The 20,203-nt window shown below is 39.5% G+C and overlaps 1 protein-coding gene across 3 annotated transcripts in view; it reads left to right on the plus strand.

Moving 5' to 3' along the window:
• Positions 1-20,203, plus strand: part of PTPRO (protein tyrosine phosphatase receptor type O) — a 154,969-nt gene that overhangs the window by 84,573 nt on the left and 50,193 nt on the right. For 2 of the 3 annotated variants that reach the window (XM_054813233.1, XM_054813234.1), the window contains exons 2-6: positions 4,176-4,449; positions 12,948-13,106; positions 15,215-15,367; positions 16,988-17,434; positions 18,430-18,591. In XM_054813233.1, coding sequence (XP_054669208.1) covers positions 4,176-4,449; positions 12,948-13,106; positions 15,215-15,367; positions 16,988-17,434; positions 18,430-18,591 — 1,195 coding nt within the window. The remainder of the gene's footprint in view (positions 1-4,175; positions 4,450-12,947; positions 13,107-15,214; positions 15,368-16,987; positions 17,435-18,429; positions 18,592-20,203) is intronic. The other variant, XM_054813235.1, reaches the window with a different exon arrangement.

Raw genomic sequence — 20,203 nt, forward strand, 5'->3', positions numbered from 1 at the left:
TTTGACCACCATTATACAGTAGGTGATCACAATGGTGATTTTGCCCTAAGAAGTAGACCCTTATAGCTTCAAAATTCAGTCTTGTTTTGGCATTTCAGATGCCCATTTTGAAAACTCTGTGGTACTTCAGGATTTACTCCATAAGAGCTGACAGAATTCAGATTTGTTCAGGGTCTTAGTTCCACTTGTCTAGCATTAGATAACCTGATGCAGTTACCAGTACTTTAATTTTACAGAGCTGATGAGCATCCACAGCTCCTCTTAAAGTCAGCAGAACATGTAACTACTTGTACTTCTGATAATTGGCTTCTGGCCGAATGTGTTTCAGAGTGAGACATTCAAAAGCTAAAGTACATAAAATTAGTATCTGTTTTGCAACTTTGATCTCTTCCTCATGTGTAAAACGCATACTGTTATAAGGAAATAAACTGAGGATATAGACTTCTGAAAAGAGAACTCTGAGCTCTGCTGCACACCATTTATTTTCCTATTACTCATAGAATATTGTTTATTTGACATGTTGTATATCTCCTTGCCTCCCCCTCCTTTTTATTTTAATTGGGTCCTGGTTATTGGCTGGCAATTTCACTAGCATGACTCATCCCTGTGCTGGAAATGACTGTGAACAGGCATCACATTGTGAGATTTGCTTCCCCCCCTTTTTTTTCCTAAGTGCTTTATCGTGGCACGAGCTTGTAATAATAAACTAGGAAGGAAGTTGGAGCTAATCATTTGGTTCTGAATGCACAAGCCCTGCCAAATTTCCCCACAGGCATGAAACAGCCGCTCAAGCTGTGACACCAGCAAATTAAATCCTGGAGGTAGCTGACCATAAGTAATGAAATGTGTATTTACCATACTGATGCTGTCAGTCCTAAGACACACTGGCTTTACAATCTAGTTAAGTGGGGCATGCTAGTCACTTCCAGCGGTGCTTAGAAAAAATACTCAGGTTTTTCCCTAGCTGCCTTCTCAAAATCACAAGCCCAGTGCTGGCTGGTAACCCTCACCTCATACAACATGAAGAACAGGATGCCCAGCATGGTCTGTTCTTTTAAAACACTGCCAAAGTGAAAACCATATCCCAAAGGAGATAAATGATCTCATCTTATGACATGTTAATTGCCAAGCCTTTTTATTCATCCCTTATCTGCCACTTCATTCTATAAACCAAACCTCAGAGCTGAAATGAAAGGATAAAAATTATCTCAGGAGCCAATGGATAATAAACAACAGATGCCTCCCACAAACCATGTGTCCCATGCATGCAGAATTTTAAAAGCCTGGGCACGTACAGGTGTGTGCAAGAGCATAGTCACCGAAAAAAATAGGTACCACTCAAGAGAGGAATGCGTTATGTAGGTGGGCGCAGGCATGGGATGGATGAGCCACACAGCTACTAAAAAGATGTCACTCAAAAAATGCGTATGCATCATGGCAGCAGTGGTTCAAAAGCATCTGGACACAGGCACACGAAGGGGAGGCTATCATTTCACAATCCCCACGTGCTTTGGAGATAAAGGACTCAGAAAAAGTTCTTTTTCCCAGTTAGGTGTTGTCATACATAACAATAGCCTATGTCTGAGAGGTTTCTGTGTATTTAGCTAGCAGAGGCATGTTATGCTAGTTGTGTGAGAACTGTTGAAGAAGGTTAGTGGATCGTTTGCTAAATGGTACTTGCTGTGAATTCAAGAAAACATTGTGAGGGGAAAAATGAAAGTATGGTCTTCAACATGGTTAATGCAATACCCATGGAAGAATCAAAGAATAAAATAACACCCCATACGAGCAGTCTCTGAAAGCATCTTATTATATTCTAGGAATGTCTATAACTCTACAATTATATGCTTAATTTCCAGCTGTACTTGATTAACATCACAAATGATTTATAATACCACTAAATATAAGGAACTTGCTTTGAACTGTTTGTTGGCACGTATAAATTTGTTAGGGTCTTTTGTCTGTCTCTTCATAGCAAGGTAGGCACGTCGAGTTAGTACCACGCAATTCAGCGGCAAAGCCAAGGGAAGCCTAGAGTATTCTATGGGATTATACATGCACTTCAAACTTAAAATGTGGAAATAACTGTGCTGAATCAGATCTGTCTTTCCTTGCTTGGTCTTGGAAGACAACCATGCTTCTTTCTGTGATACAGTAGCGCACATGCTACTGGAAAGCCAGTCTGTGGGTGCCTTCCTTCTCCTGTCTTCCGACGTCAGGACAGCTGAAGTAGGAATCATTCCACGTTTTCTTAGCGCGGGGAGAATGGGGAGGAAGAAGGATAAGAGAACTTCTACTTGTTTTTGACCAGCGCTAAACGTAATCCTCAGTTAAAGGTTTGAATCTGTGTGGACCCAAATGCTGGATCAGGATTTAAGGCACAGTACAAACACTTGAAATGAGGTATTTTGATCTATTCAAGGGTAAACCTGTTGAATTCATCTGAAGCTAAGGAGAACACATGGAAGCTTTTGCATAATTGTAGTCTTTCATTGTAAACGTTTTGGAGCAATCACTCTGCTGTCTGTGAAAAATTACCCGGAATTCAACACCAAAGTATTCAACATTGATTACATTGGCTTATATAATTTTAGCAACTTCAAAGTCATTTTTTAAAAGACTAATCAAAGCAAACCTCAAATCAGCAGCTGAAGTTGTGTTGCCTCTATTTTTAGTCTCAGGCTTGAAGCTCTCTAGACTGGTTATCCCATTTGGGCTGGACCTATTATACGCTTGTTACCCTGTTCTCATGTTGGGTCAGATGAATGGGTTTGCTTAGGTCCTTTCTTCTCAAGCCTATAGTTTCACATATAGGGTGATATGACCTTAAGTACACTGTGAAATCTCAAAGCCCAGTGGTAAAAGCATAAATATGTGTAAAGGCAAACTACTGTTATTTGAAGTCTTACAGTCCTAGAACCAATTCTTTGTTCTTTTTGGGGTTTGTTTTGTTTTGTTTTGTTTTTTGAATGCCAGGAGTTGGCCGTGCCGTATGTGTGAATTCCAAATAGAGAGCCTGGCTCCTGCACCATAAATCCAAAAAAGACTATTCTCATGGAAGAATCCCCACTAAACAAAACTACAAGACAGGAGGTAGCCAAGCTGCTAGAATTACTCTCTGAAGGAGGTGTGTGGCTCTTTGGTGCAGGAACAACTTGACTGAATAAGTAAGTTGCAAACTAGCCATGGTTGCCCACCCTGCCCTCCAAATAGAGCTCTTAGCCTGTGAAATATGGAGAAAAAGATACCAAGGAGCTGGGAATTGTAAATATCAGATATTGCAGGTTTTGCTGGGGGTAAAAAAATTCCAAGCAGCAGCATGGCCTAATAAACAAAAAGGCAACTCTTGATTAAAGCTTGAACTTTTCCTTCTCATTAATTACCATGAATCTGTTTCGAAATTCCTGTAGAGAACAAGTGTTTCTTGCTGACAGCTGGTTTGCAAAAGGAAAGTGTTTTCAGCTGGCAATGACTTAACATGCTTGTGATATATGAAAACAAGGTTAAATTGCTCCTTTCTCTCTACTACTAATAAAAGAAATATTGAAAATGAAATGGTGTAGCTTAGGAAATGAAGAGTGCCAACCAAAGCCATGGACATAGTGCTGAGAGCCGCTTATCACCTGGTACTTGCTGGAATGGGCATATTTGGAAAGGCTTAGTCAGTGCCAAAAATTATTCTCCAGTTGCAGGCTTTCAGAGTATATTGCATTGAAGAACATATGATCCTGTTTCTGCAAGATAAGGGAGTCTTGATTTAATCATCTCTTTTTTGGGATTTAAATGACTTACACTTTGTGGCTTTATTGGAAATTCTCTTGCTCCTGATACCATTTTTAATCTCATCCTTCTTCTGCTCTGCTCCACCTTCTGTCAGGAAAAATGGTGGAGGCTTTGTTCCTCGGGATGTAAGGGATGGAGTAGCCAGAGCATCAGAAAGCACGCGGCAGGAACCAGCCTCTGCTGCAGAGAGACTGGCCTGATAATCAGATGCCTCTGGACTTTGGCTGACTGTCAGTTGTATTCTGAAAAAATTGCTAGACTTTGATGCTAACTGTACGGCAGAATATGAAACGTAACTTTAACACAAATACAGCATGATTATCCTATGAATAGCAGGGAAAAAGTGAGATAATATGTTTTACTTCAGCAAAGTCTTTATTCTTGTCTTGTAGAATGCAGAACCTTTCCAGGTTACTGTCCGAGAAGACAATTGTATCATTGTCTCCCTGGAAGCATCTGATGTGGTGAGCTCATCCTCTGTATATGTTGTGAAGATAGCTGGAGAATCCAAGAACTACTTTTTCCAGTTCGAAGAATTCAATAGCACTTTACCTGCCCCTGTGGTTTTTAATGCCAAATACCATGGCCTATATTACATAGTAACTCTGTTGGTAGTGAACTCAAATATGGTTTCCAAGTCGGCGAGATCAATCACTGTGTTAACCAGTAAGTAACACCTTATTCTTTTTTTCTTCTGTTTCTTCTCTTTGTGTGTGGTTTCCCCCCCCCCCCCCCAGAAGTTCTTATTATGGAAAAGGTTGGATGGGGCTTTTTTTTTGTTTTGTTTTCAGTAGGCCCTCCTGGTGTGCAGGATGAATCCCTGTGTGAGAACAGTAGAGAATATGTGTTGAGAAGGCTTATCAGAGAAAATTCACCAGGTCTGGGCAGCAAGAAAGGCACAGCTGTGGGTTCCCCCTAGGTGACCCTTCCTGAAGACTGACTGGAGAGTTTTAACATACTGAAATAAGTGATGGTTGAACCTCCTTTCCAGACAATCATCCTAAACTCAGGATAAATCAGGAGTTTCAAAAATCTAGTAAAAGGCATAAAAAGTGTTGACTGACATTTCAGTGTAAGCGCTCCTCTTACATAGTGAGGTATATTCTGTTTTAAATGCTATAACAATGTTCTTTGATTGCTACTATCTTGAATCAGTACTAAGCCTGGAAAGCAAATAGTAGTCACCATGTGTTTCTGCCAGTACAGCTGAAGTTTTTTGTGATGGAGACCATATTTCCAGATTTCTGTGTGATTCCTGCTGTATTTCTGGCTCTACTGTTGCTCCAGAACTGTTTCCATCTGTGAACCTGAAAACAATTTGTAGAATATAAAACTATTTGTTCATCTGGAAGACAGATTCAAGAAAAGACAAAAAAATTATTTGGATGGGGCAAAACCAATTTCCTTTTTTTTCTTTTCTTTTCCTAAATGGCACCTTAGAATCTACAGACAGTTTTAGTTGGCTTGCAGATGTGGAATGGTTATGATTTTGTGTACTTATTCTGTCAATGAGGAATGCCATCCGCTGTAATAACATTCAAAGCATATTACAGTAGCCTCATATGTTACTGAGTGAGGTGCTTGAAACTTAGCAGTAACCAGATTTTGCATCATCTAGACGTTCTTCAGCCTTCCCTTGTGTGCCCAAGTTGTGCCCTGATGAGGACAACCATGAAGAATCCCATGGGAAAAATATCATGGGGTTGAGTAATGCAAGTCTTTCATAAGGCAAATGTGCAAGAACATCTATGTGTAGTGGACAATTTAAGGGTTCACAAGCAGCCTGAATTTCCTTTTACTTGACTGCTTTAACCTTGCAGACAAAGTAATAATTCTAATCCCATTTTCTATTTTATGGTTTGTTTGTTTTCTTAAAAGAAAATAATGGAAGTATAAGGTGTCGTATACAATTGAAGAAAAAAAAAAGCCTCACTATGCATTTCCAGTGGGTTTTAAATGCCGCACTTGCAGTCGTGCAGCAAGGCTCATTGCTGTTTGATTTCCAGAGCCCAGGAGGGTCACTGGTGGCAGGGGAAGGTGTGATCCAGAATGGCAGATGGAGCACACGCTCTTATGCAGGGGATCTCTGAAAGGAGGAAGGGAGCCAGTGTCCCTCAGCCCATCAAAGCCAGCCCCAGACTTCCCATTTCTGACTCAGGGGGTTTCCACAAGGTGTTCCCGAAAGAGCGCGAGTCTGATGTCTCCACGGGTCGTAGCCCACGTCGGTCCCACTCCTCCAAGGCTTGACGGTGTCCTTTCGGACAGACAGGAGCCCAGCCCTTTCCACCACCTGTCTTACGCGGGTGTGCTGGCAGCATCTCAGGGTTCCTGCTGCGGCCTCTGCTGCTCGCCCAGACCTTGGAAGGACCGGTGATTCTGGCAGTCGGCCGGCGCTGCTTGAGGAACTCGCGTAACAAGAGAGGAACAAGTTTCACTGGTTTTGTCTCAACAGAAAGACAACCTGGTCCATGGGAATGAAAGGGCATTTTTTGCAGGCGGCGTTGAAGGATGCTGTACCGGGCACTAGAGGCGTGCTGTGAATTGTGAGCTTCGCAGGGGAAAGGGCCCCGTCTCCTTCCTGGTATTTTCTGTTAGGCAGGCTGATGAGCGCTAGCTTTCGTGTAGCAGCCTCAGCTATTAACACAGCTCATCTTTTTGAGCACGAGGCTACAGGAATGAAAAGAAATTTGGAATGAAAAGACAGTGTAGCAGGCTGGGCTTTTCAAGGTATATTTCAGTGCAGTGCTTTTGGGAAGAGATCTTAAAACTTGTGTAGTAACCATTGGCTTCTCCTGCAAAATTGCATTAGATGCTAATTTGATTTCGTATTCTTTTTTCAATTTTTCCTTTTATTTGTATTGTCCACTGCCTGTTTTACATTGTTTTGTGACTATTAATTAACTTGATTTTTTTGGCAGACAATAATTAAGATAGATTCATATTTTTCTTCATGCCATATAGTTTATTTTAACCATGCAAAGACATATAACTATCTGATTTATTCCATCTGTATCTTACAAATGAAAAAATAGCACGTTGCAACTAGCTTCCAGGTCCGAATTAATTCCTGCTCTAATTTCATTGGTATCAAGAGAGCTTTACCAGTTGCAGATTGGCTCCATTCATTAGGCCGCCACAAGATAAATCAAGTAGGATAGCCAGTGATGCCAACGTGGTTATTCCCAAGGCTGTACTTTGATATTTTACAATAGTTTTCTGGGATCTCCTGATGTCTGCAAAGGAGTTAGCGCTGGGAGATGCACTCTTTCAGCTTGGCCATATGCTAGAGATCTGAGTTTCACACAGAGCAGTGTGTATCCAAATTGTGCACGTCAAAATGAGCGCAAGGTCCTTCAAAGAGGTTGTCTACTTAGAAATTCAGTGAGAGTTGTGAAAGACCTCTGCTTTCTGATGGTATATCTTGATGACATTTCCTTCTTCCTATTCACATCCCTCAGCGATGTGCTGCTTCTCAGCATATTGGCAAAAAAAGGATGTGTCTCTTCACAGGTTGAAACTTCATCCCACTTAAGTCAGAGAAGACTTTTGTTTTATCCCTCTAAGGTTTCTGTCCAGAAAAAAAAAAAAAAGAAAAACTATTTAAAAGCTAATAAAAAATATATTTGATATATTATATATATGCATATGTAATTATATATGTGTAAATATAAATATATATAAATATTTGTGTGCATAAATATGTACATAGAAAAAATAAAATATCTTAATATTATATAAATATACATATATGCATGTACGTATGTTAATTTGGGCCTTCCCTGCAAGACTGAACAGTTTATTTTCCGCTTGTCTCTGATTGGAATAATTTCAGGGCTTTCTCATGTTAATCAAAACACCACAAACTGTGGAGTTCCCTTGTTTAGGTTCTGTAGTCCAGGTTGTTGTAGTGCAAAGTATGAGCTGTTTGTTGCAATATTTCTTCTCAGAGCCCAAGGGTTTTGTCAGCTTGAGCACAGCCTGCATCCTTGCATTGCTTCCTGAGCCGGGATGTTAGAAGGATGAGATGAACAGAGTGCGTTCAACTCTTAGATAGGAAACCTGTAAAATAGAATTTGAGTCCGAAGTAGCACTTCTGATTCTGTAGCAAAACTGTGTTCAGCAAATTTGGCTCAGTACTTCATTGAAGGAGAAAAAACTGAAACCCTGACTACTTATTATCAAAGATCCCTGTCATGGTTCTCACAGTAATAGATGTGTGAATCTCACCATTCTGGCCAGATTCCTGTGTGTGCAGTTGTGTTGTGCCTATCAAAGTGACCTTCCTTCCACTTTTCAGTCTGGACAAAGATAGAAGTAGTTTTGGTATCTGACACAATTATTTCAAGCCTGCTTTCTTCTGCTCTTGGAGTTTTGGCTTTTTGATGGCAGTGAAGTAACTCCAGAATTTATGTAATTAATTTAGTCTTTTGCAATATTTGAAAGAAAGTTCCACCTCATTACTAATTGGTTTTAAAGTAGTTTATGAGAGAAATAAAGAGCTTGGATGTAAAATCAGTGACTGAAATTCTTACTCATTCTCCATTTTCCCAGCTTGAAACCTTGTTTTATTCTTCCCAGGGTGACTCATACTCATATAGCCTTTTTTTTTTTTTTCAAATTCACTGTCAATTTTTGTTGTGAAGGAAAAAATATTTGTACATTTGAAGGAATGGGGAAAGCAGTACATTGTAAAGCTATTATGTGCTGTAGGAAATATGTATATCTTCTGGGAATTGGAGAAATCAGGATCTCAGGATCTCTGAGGGTAATTAAGAGCAGCTTTGCCTGACTTTTATTTTAGCTCGTGATTAGGAGTTTTGAGTGGTAAATGTCTCATTGTTTCAAAAGCCGATGATTCCTTACATAAATCACTGTAAAATATATTCCCTTTAGGGACAGTTCTGCCTCTGTGCCTTCTACAAAAAATATTCTCCTCCAGAGACCAGCGGGCCTGCTGCCTGGGACTCTGATCTCTTCAGCTCTCAGAAAGTAATTGGCATTAGACCTAGTTAATGCTCGGTTGTCATTGTGCCAGATGCTGCAGGAAGTGATTCAGCAGGTTGAATCCTTTCCTCTGGCTCGTTAATGGATCAGAGCTGTTGAAGTAGGAGCTTCAGAGGGGTTTTTTTTTTTTTTCCCCAATTAAATGTAAAACTTAAGCCCTTCGTGCTTTTCTTTCTTTAAGGATGACATGGCAGATCTTTAAAAAAGGCTGATTTTCTGTGGCAGCCCTAATTTTGAAAAGTAACTCAGAGGAACACCTAGGTTCATTAATGCTCAGCTTTCCCCAGCAAACAAATCATGTTATCCCCTTTCTAAGGTGAAAAAAGCCCTCCATCAGAATCAAAGAAACAAAAAGAACTGCAACCATATGACTAATTTTTCCTGCCGTAATATCTATTGGAAGGCTGATTTAAAGTATTGGCCTAAATCTCTTCAAGAACAACAGATACACCTTTGTTCTTGTGACAACGCAATTTTTTAGTTTGTATTTTCTTTTTATTTGTCATCTTATGCAGGCATCTAGAAATTGGAGTATATACCATCATTGCTTAGATACTGCTTTCACTTACATTCCCCTTTCATAAGCAATTGCACATGGTATCCTCTATTACGTATCATAAAGTTGAACATTATGTTCCTAAAGTATTAAACAGCAGCTGTTTAATCTTAAAAATGGTTGCTTTTTTAGCAAGAGATAAAATGATCCCTAAAGTTTATAGCATAATGGAAGCTTTACCTAGCTATGACTTACTCCCATTAACTATGTAGATATGGAAATAGTGTCATCCTGGGGAGAAAGTTATGTAGTTCACAGCTTCTTCATGTGAATAAAGGGGATTATCCATGGGAGTTAGGCCACTCAGCTAATGGGGCTTCTTTTTTATAGATGTCGCAATACGAAGGTAAATCATGATTAATTTGGGTTTGAGTATGAGAAGCAAGAGAGTTGATCTCAGTCCCATTTCAATCACCCACGTGTAATGTTACATCTAAGCTACCACAGTAATCAGTCATTAATTGAATCTGTAGAGTGACCTGATCTATGAATATTAAAACCAAATTGATTTGGACTGGAATATGGTACTTATTTTGAATGTATTTGTTTTTTTCTTTTTCCTGAATGGCAAACATTAATCTGTCTGGCACAGATTGAATGCATTAATGGAGGATTTAGCATCCAGAATTTTCCAGGGCATTTGAGGAAGGAGGTTAGCAGCATTTATTATGCTACCTTGATGTTTGTATAATGCAGGCTATGTGCTAAATGCAAAATGCTGTAGAGTCCACGAGAAACACAGAAATCAAGTTTCTCATAAACAGATATAATGGGAAAGCAGTTGCTATAGGAGCGGCAAATTCTGAGAAAAAAGGCAAATTTAGGTCTTGATCTTGCAAGCTTGTCTATGTGCATTTAATATAATCTGCAAGACTAAAAATAAAGAGATTGCACATGAAGAAGTGCCTTAAACATGCTATTAGAGGGACACTGAAATTCTCTAAGTCCCTTCTGTAATATGACTTCAGACATCAATGTAGCGCAGAGCGTTTATAAAGCTCTAAGTTTTTTGAAGTATTATATTACACTTTATTTAGGCTATTTCTTGAAAGCCACTGAAATCTTTGAAAAGCTGGATCCTAAATACTGAAAACTGTAAAATTAAAAAGACCAGACTGTTTATGCTCTGAATTATAGACAGCGAAGAGTGACATTTTGTGTATTCCTTAAGTTTAATAACCCTCAGAGCAGTTAGTAAGTGAAAAACAGACCATGATTTTTATCTGCTGAGTGTCCTTTTAATTTCACAGTGTGCAAATAGCTTTTGATGTGAAGATTTGGTGCTGAAGGAAGTAAGATAATGGAAGAATCTTTAAATTGCATTATATCACTCATGCTACTCTGCTAACATCAGCCTTGAGCAAGGAGAGGAGAGTAAGCGGAAGATAACAACAAGAGAGAGAGTCTGTGGTGATTACCGCTTAATTCAATTATTGGTTAATTAAATCAAAGCATCAGGAGGAAAAATCATTTGGATTAAAAATGAATATAACTTCCATCCTTTATTTGATTTGTCGTAGGAAGGAATAAATGCGTTAATTTAATCACTGACATAAGAAAGTTTCAGTAATTCTTTCAGAAATAAGGAGACCTCAGATGTGAATGAGATAGCAGGATAAAGCCCAGGGCGTACCTGCTAACGTGAAAGATGACCGCATGCAAGAGTTGAGCTGTTTAGAGATTGTTATTGTCATTTAAACTACTATTGTGTGCTGTGTGAGCCGTGATATGAACCCTCTGGTCATGTGGATAGTCAGATCAACTATTTATTTCAGAATAAGTGATGGGAAAAGCCTCAGCAGAAAGAAAAGGGTAGGCTTTGTTTTCCGTGATCTGCTTTACTCCTATTTATTTCTAGGCTATCACAAATTGTCAGCAAAATTTTCACAGGTGACATCACTGAAGTGCCTGTTGGTGTCTGTGAGATTGGGCGTTTCTGTTTGTAAGCGATTAATATACAAATATACTGATATTTACCTGAAGCTAATGAAGCTTCTTTGCCATGACAAGCATTTTAATAATCCCGCAACATTGCATTCCTGTGCTCTGACAAAGTTAAAAATGACAACATGACGACTTCTTAAGACTCGGGGAGAGATTCTGTTTGCATCTGTGGCTTTTGTTCTTGGTTGGTTTTTTCCTCCACTTCTCATCACATCTGGAAACTTGGTACTGTGGTGAAAATACTGTGCCATTAACTGGGGTTTAATTTTCACTTCTACTACAGTCTTGCTTTTCCATCTTTGATTAACCTATTCCACCTTCTGTGTGATAATTCCACTTTTGAAACTGATACTGCTCTTCCCTTTCATCTACTCTTTCTCTTGCTCATTGTGACTCTATGCTCTTTGGGGAAAAATATTTTATTAGTTTTTCTCCGGGGCCTACCGCAGCAAAACTTTGAACTTAAATTTTGAGTCCTCTAAGGCCAAGCTAATGTACAGACTGAATTTTTCAATCTGTTCCCTACAGTATGCAGGAATTAAATCAACACAATAATACTTATAAGGGTGTAGGCATAATTACTGAGGGTGTTGTGCATTAACCACCTCTATTAAAATATGTTAGTATGACAAATTCCAACTAACACTATAACCTTGTCTTGAATATCATCTTGGCCCTCTTAACCAATGCTATAATTTTTTTTCTTGTTGAGGAGAGCATCGAGCAAAAGGTTAATTTTTTTTTAATTTTTCTTTTCTTTTTTTTTGTGTGGATAAAGGAGGCTGAATAATACTGTGACTCTCTTATTAGCAAGCATCCAGACTCCCAGCTACAGTGAATCGACACAGCTTTCCTTAGTCAATGGAACTACACTGGTCTAGGTGCCACATCACAGGATAGTTTTCTTACTTTTTATAGCCCACCTGGCTCAGAGGTCAGAGCACGGATCGGCAGTTCTGCGCTTGCCTCCCTTCTGTGCCCAGGCTTCTCTGTACCTCAGTTCTTCATTTGTAAAACAATGGTAGTGGTACCGCTATATTTTGTAGAAGTTTGGTGTGGATAAATATGTTGCAGACGGTGGCCCTCTCAGATATGGTAGGAATGGGGACTGGGTAATTACCCATGAAATAAAGAAATGAATATCTATCAAAATATAAAATCTTCATGCAGGTAGGTTCCTTTGGCTGTTACGCTGATAAGCTTCTCAGCTAATCTTAGAAGTTCAGATTTATGCCAAAGTTATGAGCAATTTCAAGTGTTTTGTTGTTTTTTTCTGGGCACTCCTACATGATTGGCAAGCATTAAAGATGAAAACCTTTCTGGGGTGATGACTGTGAGTGCTTAAATAATAACGGCTACTTCAACCTTACTTTTTATGGCAAATAAGGAAATTTTTCTGTTAAAGTGTAAGCGTCAAGAACATAAATTGTTTTGTGGGGGAACACACAAATCTTGGCTTTGACAACATCCCAAGTAGCTTTGCCCCAGACCTCTGTGAAGCCCCAGATGTCACCTGGTAGATTTGAGTGCCTGTGCCGTACCTAGGAAAACCTTTTGTTTCTTTGGTGGTGTTTGGTTTTGTTCTTAGGTGTCAAGAACTCAGTTTGCCTATTAATCTGTTCCTTTCTTCCTTTTTTCCTTTTATTTGTATATCCTTTAGAACCCCTTCCTGTGAGCAGTGTTTCTATCTATGATTACAAACCATCCCCAGAAACAGGAGTGTTGTTTGAAATTCAGTACCCAGAGAAGTACAATGTTTTTACCAGGGTAAATATAAGCTATTGGGAAGGAAAAGACTACCGAACAATGCTGTACAAAGGTAGGAGGAAACTATTCCACTAAAACTTCATGATACCTGCTGGAAACATTTTAAACAGTGGTCTTAGGTGTGGTTTTGGCATGTATTAGTTATAATGATTTATATTTCTGGTAATGTGTCTGTTTATAATTATGTCTTTTATGTCTTATTTATGTCTTATTATATCTTATTACTTATTTATATCTTAATTATATCTCATTATATCTTTTATATCATGAAGTAAGGGATGGGTCTTCAAATTGAGGTAGTGGTTCACTTTGGATTTAAACCTACTTCCCGTTCTGGTGATGCTTCCTTTCTTTTGGATTTTAGAGGAAGCCTGGGTGGTCTGGGTTTTTTTATTCAGTTCTGAAATGAACCTGGGAACGGATCCACAATTTCTGGTGCTTCCAAATAAGCATGTACACTAAAATCCAAAAAAACTTTCCACCATTTTTTTTTTCTATCTTTCCTGCTGCTGTACAATCCAAAAACAAAAGAAAAGGAAAAAGGAAAGAAACCCGAAACTCAGTGGGAAGGAGAGAGATATGTTTTAGCTTTCTAGATATGTTGGTTGAAATTCCTGGATGGCATTCTGTGTCAGTTGGAAGCTTTAAAAAAGTTCCAGGGCCCTTCCCTCTGGAGAAGGTTTCCTCTTTGGTGAATGGTTGATAGGAGAGTTCTGCAATGCCCCAGAGCTGGGAAACCATTTCAGTATACCTGATTCCTGGTGCAGGACTTAAAATCTGGTAGTTCTGGATCACCATACAGTGACACAGCGCTAATAGTACTATGCTGTGTAGTACTGTATATTACCGTAGCTTTCAGTGTTGTCCCTGAGCTAACAAACCCTGCTGCATATCATAAATTTCATTTTTCTTAAAATAATCTAATCACAGACAATCAGTGCGACAATCTAGACAGTCAGTCTAAACAATTTAAACAATCAATCTAACCATCTAAACAATCTAACAAGAGCAAATTCTGCTTTCTCTTTTATTTGTTTAAAATTGAACTCCTTTTTGCCCTGCAGTATAGCTTAAGTATAGCATTTATCTCAAAGATAAAAATGAGACTGTCCTATGGAAAGCATCCTAAGAGGTGAAAAAGGCACCTGAACCCCCAATGGTTTAACATTGCATAGTGGCAGTAAAACGCCTTTGAGCAACCCAGTAGGTGCTGGATTGAATTTTAGGCATTGAATTAAGGCTCCCAAAGTAGAAGTCCGGTCACTGTAAGCTCTCTCTAAAGTCAGCAGAGGGAGATACGCACCTCCAAAAGGAGGTCAGAAAAATTTGGAGTCTCTTTGCTTCAATACAAGGTGGGGCTGGAAATCACATTTTCAATGCTGTGAAGTGCCAGAAGTGAGGAAGTTGTGATTCTGGATCATAGTACAAAATATAGGTGACCTCTTTCCAGAGAACAAAAGGGATACCAGCAGTAATTTTTGTCTTCTACAGCTAATACATGGTTCCAGGGGCCGTAATGCTGCAGCTGCTGATTAATAAAAATGTCAGCCTGAATTAAGAGATTCACTTAATCAACTCACACACTGCTTTCCGTAGCCAAATAGCTCTAAGCAACTTCTCTTCAGCCCACACGTGTACCGACGGTGGACATGAGCTCAGCTCTCAGTACTGTGGCTTGCACTCAGTTGCATGGTGGATGGTCCTCTGAACATCTACCCCGACTGTTATGCCTCAGTCAGCAAAAGACCAAAGAGGCTTTTGCGTGCAGCAGTTAAAGGTCTGCAGAAACTGTCAGATGCTCTTTGAGATATTCAGTGTCACGTGGAACAGGTTGCCAGATTCAGTTCCCTTTCCTGTGAAAAGTAGTTCATGTTTCTTGTGCTGTTTTTTAGGAGTTTTTGGTTTTGTTTGGTTTGTTTTTTTTTTTTTTTTTGGGGGGGGGGGGGTTGGGGTTGGGTAGCAAAGTGGCTCTGACAGCCAGGAAAAATGTTGGCAAACTGAATTATTAGAATTTCATGTCTCGGACCAGGCTGATCAATGTTTAAACATCTGAAACGCTGCCAGCTCAGCATGTGCATTTGCATTATCAGAAGGTGAATATTTGATGTATTTTCCTCTTTTTTTTCCTTTTTTTTTTTTTTCTTTTTAAACCTTCTGCAGATTTCTTTAAAGGTAAAACAGTTTTCAATCACTGGCTACCAGGTATATGCTACAGTAACATCACATTTCAGTTGGTATCAGAAGCAACCTTCAACAAAAGCACGCTAGTGGAATACAGCGGGGTCCAGCATGAGCCCAAACAGCACAGAACAGGTGAAGAAAATTATTACATGCTCTTTGCTTCAAGTTTGTACGGCTGCTTTCCTTTCTGCCATGGGACGGGGACTGATCTCAGAGAGCGGAGTGTCTGTGCGGGAGCTGTTCCTGCCTGGCCAGGAGCACGGGAGGAGGATGCTGCGGCGGCTAGTACATAGGGTTATGTGTACGATACAGTGCAAAAGGAAACTTGCGTGAGGGTTTCTGTTGTAAAGCTTGCTTCTTAGAAAATAAATTCTGCTTCACATGAGATATCCTAGGCCTTGTGCCAGGAATTAATTTTTAAGCCACAGGAATAGCCGCACTGAGCATACTATTGATCTATCTATATTGGTCTGTCTCCTTGCACAGTGAATCATAGCTAAACTGATGGAGAAGGCCTTCCTCATTGTGCCGTCTTCTATCACAGAGAAGAATGTCATAGTCACCCCACTTGGCGGCCAGTTTATGCCCTGAAGCATGAACTTTTAATTTCCAAGACAGCAATGTGGCAAAGGCTGAAAATTGCATTTGTTCAGTGTCCAGAACTAATTTAATTTGGTCCTGGGATGGTGCCCAAAACTTTTCTGTTGGACCACAGACATTTTCCAGGGCCCAAAGTGAAATGAACCAGTGGTAAAATCAAAAGGCCAAATCTTCAGATGAATACACTGATGTTGGTCCATTGCCTTGGACAGAGCAAAGCCAACTGATGCCAGCTGAGTTCTGTCCTGAGGATCCTAAATATAGTTATGGAGATACTGAACCATAAGAATCACATTTTTCTTTCCTGTTGCCTTCCCATCCCTCATTCTTTGCATGAACTGTGATGAGATTGTAGCATCTGGTTTTGTATTAGTGGCCGTGGCTGGGACAAGGGAGATGAACACATTAGCGTGTTGTAAGGTGCTGGCTTAAAAGGTGCCAGTCAAAATTGTTTGCAGAGGCTACTCACGCGTATCATGCGTAAGGGCAGACAGACAAGCAATTACAGTGAGGCAGACAAAAAGCTGTGTGTTCACCTCCTGGCATAAGTCGAAATAAGTTCTTTGCGTGCCAGAATCTTGTCTTCTGGAGACCCAAATCTTAAGATCAAGCTTTCACAAATATTAACATTTAAGCTGATGTTTAATGCTTGTGAAAAGGTGGCTGCTGAAAGGATATGAAAAGCCCTACAGCAATGTGAAGGTCATACTTTTTAAATATGAGCTATGCTGTATATTAGTTTTGTGTGTGTTTTTCAATTCATTTCTACAGAAATATTTTTTCCCATGATCAAGATCTTTCTGGAAGACACAACAAAATAAATGAAGATCCACTCTTAGAAACTCACACTTGAGTAGCCTTGCTGCTGTGATAGCACTGAAGTCTGATTTACTGTGACTTCACAGCTACTTTTCATCCTGGTATTCTTGAATTGTGATTCTTCCGTGAATTTACACTCATCTTGATCCCACTAGATCCCACTTCTGCTATAAGGAAATGTAAGAGAGAGGAGAATCTTAATAAGAACAAGTTATTTCAACATATTCCTAGATGCATTGTTTTTCTGCAAATAATATTTCTCTGGGGAATTAGCACATTGCAAAGGTGCACAGAACATACCTATTAAAAGACTAACCCTTGCTTCTCTTTTAGTTCCTTACCCACCTCGAAACATTTCTGTTCAGATTGTACCAATCAACAGAAACAACTGGGAAGAGCACAGTGGGAATTTTGCAGAAGTATCATTCATGGGACCACAAGAAATCATAAGGAAAGAAAAACTTAGGCATTTTTCTGACAATCCACCTGAAATTCCAGCAGTCAACACATCTGCTGCCTGGCCAGACTACCGCTATAACAGCACCGAGTACGAAACCACGTCGCAGCCGTACTGGTGGTCTAACGAAGCTGAGTCATCAGAGGGTGAAGAGGAGTTTGTCAATGCGGTTTCCAGTGATTATGAGACCAATGATGTCAACACATCTGGAAAACTCACACCAGAGCCCCCTTCCTTCCTTCCTGTACAAATGGTGCTGACCTGGTTACCACCAAAGCCGCCTACTGCGTTTGATGGTTTCCATATCAATATTGAAAGGGAAGGTAAAACAGAGCCTTATACCCTTTTCATACCTATTTCTGTAATTCCATTGGTGGGTTGTCTCCTCTGCAACTTATTAATTACTTAGTACTGTGTTTCAGAAGGCTTTGTTAGATCTCCTGTATTTCTTGAGAAGTTTCTTGCATTGAATTCTGGCTAGGTCATAAAAGTAAGGGAGAAGGGGTAAATCACAGTTTGCGGTTCTCTTTTGTTAAACAAGGTTTATCCTGTTGTACATATTGCTGCACTGCTTACACTGCAGTTACCGTAAATCCGTTCTGGTGTTGGCGAAATGAGCTGATACAAATTTGGGACAAAGAAGGTAAATTCTACCATGTAGTTTTGTCTGCCACTGAGAAAGGTTCTCAGGGGGATCTCAGCTGGAATGGGCATACAGAAATGATAGTCTAGATTCAGATTAGCAGTTGTCTCAGAGGACAGCTACCAAACATATTTCTCAGGCCACAAGGAGGCTGTGGTGGAGAATGGGAAGACTTCTCAAGTGATGGAGCTACAAGAAAATCGCCATGTTGCTCAAAGATTTTCTGTTTTAAAATCTGTTTTATCCAAATGAATTTTATCTCCTGACAAGCAGTTTTCATAAGCCTAACCACACTGAGGACAAAGACTGTTTGGGGTTTGGTGGGGTTTTTTTCAGAATAAGAATGAAATAGATAGAAAATTGGAAGCTCCTTTCCTTCCATGATGTGCTGTTTTTTACTTGCACAGTCATGGCAACCCTATTTTATCATCCCTTCTACAGAATGAAAATTTGGCCTGGGTTTATTGTTCCTGTACACCTATACTGCAACCTTGGTCATTAATTACTCTTGTGCTGATGGCAGGAAATAAAACTGCTCCCATAAATCCAGTCCTTTTGGATACCTTTTAATCCCACAGCAGAAACAGTATTAGCATTTCTGATATAAATCAGTTTCTCAGTGGCTGGAGCCTTTCAAATTTCAATTAATCCACACTTTTCCCCCCCCCAATTTAGAGAACTCCACGGAATTTTTGACAGTAAGTGAAGACACTCACAAATTTGTTGCTGAACTGAAAGAACCAGGAAAATACAAGTTGTCTGTAACAACATTTAGCTCCTCTGGCTCTTGTGAAGTTCGGGGAAGTCAATCAGCAAAAACACTTAGCTTCTACATCAGTAAGTATCTCAACAAATCTGTCTTTCACCCAGACCAATATAACTTAAATATACAGAGTTTGACCACTGTGGCAGCTATGGCATCTGCTTCAGGATCCGAAGAGTCTGGTCTTCTGCAATTCTTTGTGCCAGAGAAGGAAAAATAGTGGAAATATGTCATATATTATATCCTGCCTGGGTGGGCCTTCATCGTGCTGTCTTGGCAGAGCTAAGAACTGAAAGCAGGTGACGTATTTGATAGAGCCATTGCCCAGTGTTCAGAAGTGGCACGCTGAAACAGGTTCCCCTCTTGCATCTTTCAAAGAGAGCATTTAATTCCGAGAATTAAATCGGTGGTTATTGAGATTCCTGAAAATACTTAACTTCCTCATTCCTGGAGGCTGTAGGTACCAGGTTAGGGATGAAGGGCATCTCAGGCTGAGAGTGTGGGAATTGCACAATTAAACACTGAGCTCTGAAATTACATGGTCTCTGAGAGAACATGGGGCAAATTACAGTAGATGAAGTAGTTCAGCCTGCTAAATTCAGAGGAGGAAAAGTAATTTATTATTTCCCTGTAGAATCCCAGGGTTTCTTAACTGAAGATTCAGTAAAAGACAAAGTAATAATACACTACTGCATAAACTAGTATCATGACTGACAATTAGATCAGCAAGTGAGACAGGTGTTGGTGAATTCAGATTATTATCCTTCTGATGGCTGTGGTCACCTTTGTAGCTTTTTCTACAAAAGGAAATAGATATGGGCTACAAAACGCCCATACAGTGAGAACAGGGGAATACTTACAGCACCACACAATTTCACATGTGGGAGGATAGTGTCTCCCTCAAATCACGAATGCTGCAACAAGACACGGTAGCTAAAGCTGACAGAAATATTAATGTTAAAAGGAAACGTACTCAAGTACATTACTAATAAAACTTGTATGTTTAGTAGCTCATAACATTTACAAATACTATTTAGGCTTAAATTCATCATAATGCTTGACTGCATGTAACTGAATTCCACTATCGCTCCTATGTTTTTAACAACTTTATAGTTGAAAGAAACAGCACTTGGAAAACGAAGAGAAAATAGGAAAGAGCACAGGAGAGAAAGGGTCTCTGCTGTTGTAATTTCACTGTCTTCCGGTTTTCTTTAGGAATAGTTATTAGACAGTTTCATTATATGGAAAGCATTAAAGTATATATAACCATACAAATATATCAAATAAACTATGTAGTATTGCTATTAGTACCAAATGTTATTCCATTTTACAAGGTGTGACTTACTTCCATTAATCAATATGAAATAGTGTCCTCCATGAAGCCCGCTAACTGGGGACAGAGACCTGAGAGAAATGAGGAAAATGTTAATGCAAAGTATAGGTGTATGGATTGCTAGAACTTGAATCTCATTGGGTGTAAAGTATTGAGATGTTACAGGAATGTGACAAATATTATCATTTTACATGTAACACATGAGAACATTTGGTTTTTGGGGAGTTTTGTCTGTTAGTTTTACAAGCTTTTAGAACAAGATGAGGATTCTTGGCAGTTGTCTTACTTATTCTGTCAAATGCAAGATCCTTAATATTTTAGCTAGATTTTATATGTATTTCTGGTAGTATGCC

The sequence above is a fragment of the Grus americana genome, chromosome 1, assembly GCF_028858705.1.
Source record: "Grus americana isolate bGruAme1 chromosome 1, bGruAme1.mat, whole genome shotgun sequence".
NCBI lineage: Eukaryota > Metazoa > Chordata > Aves > Gruiformes > Gruidae > Grus > Grus americana.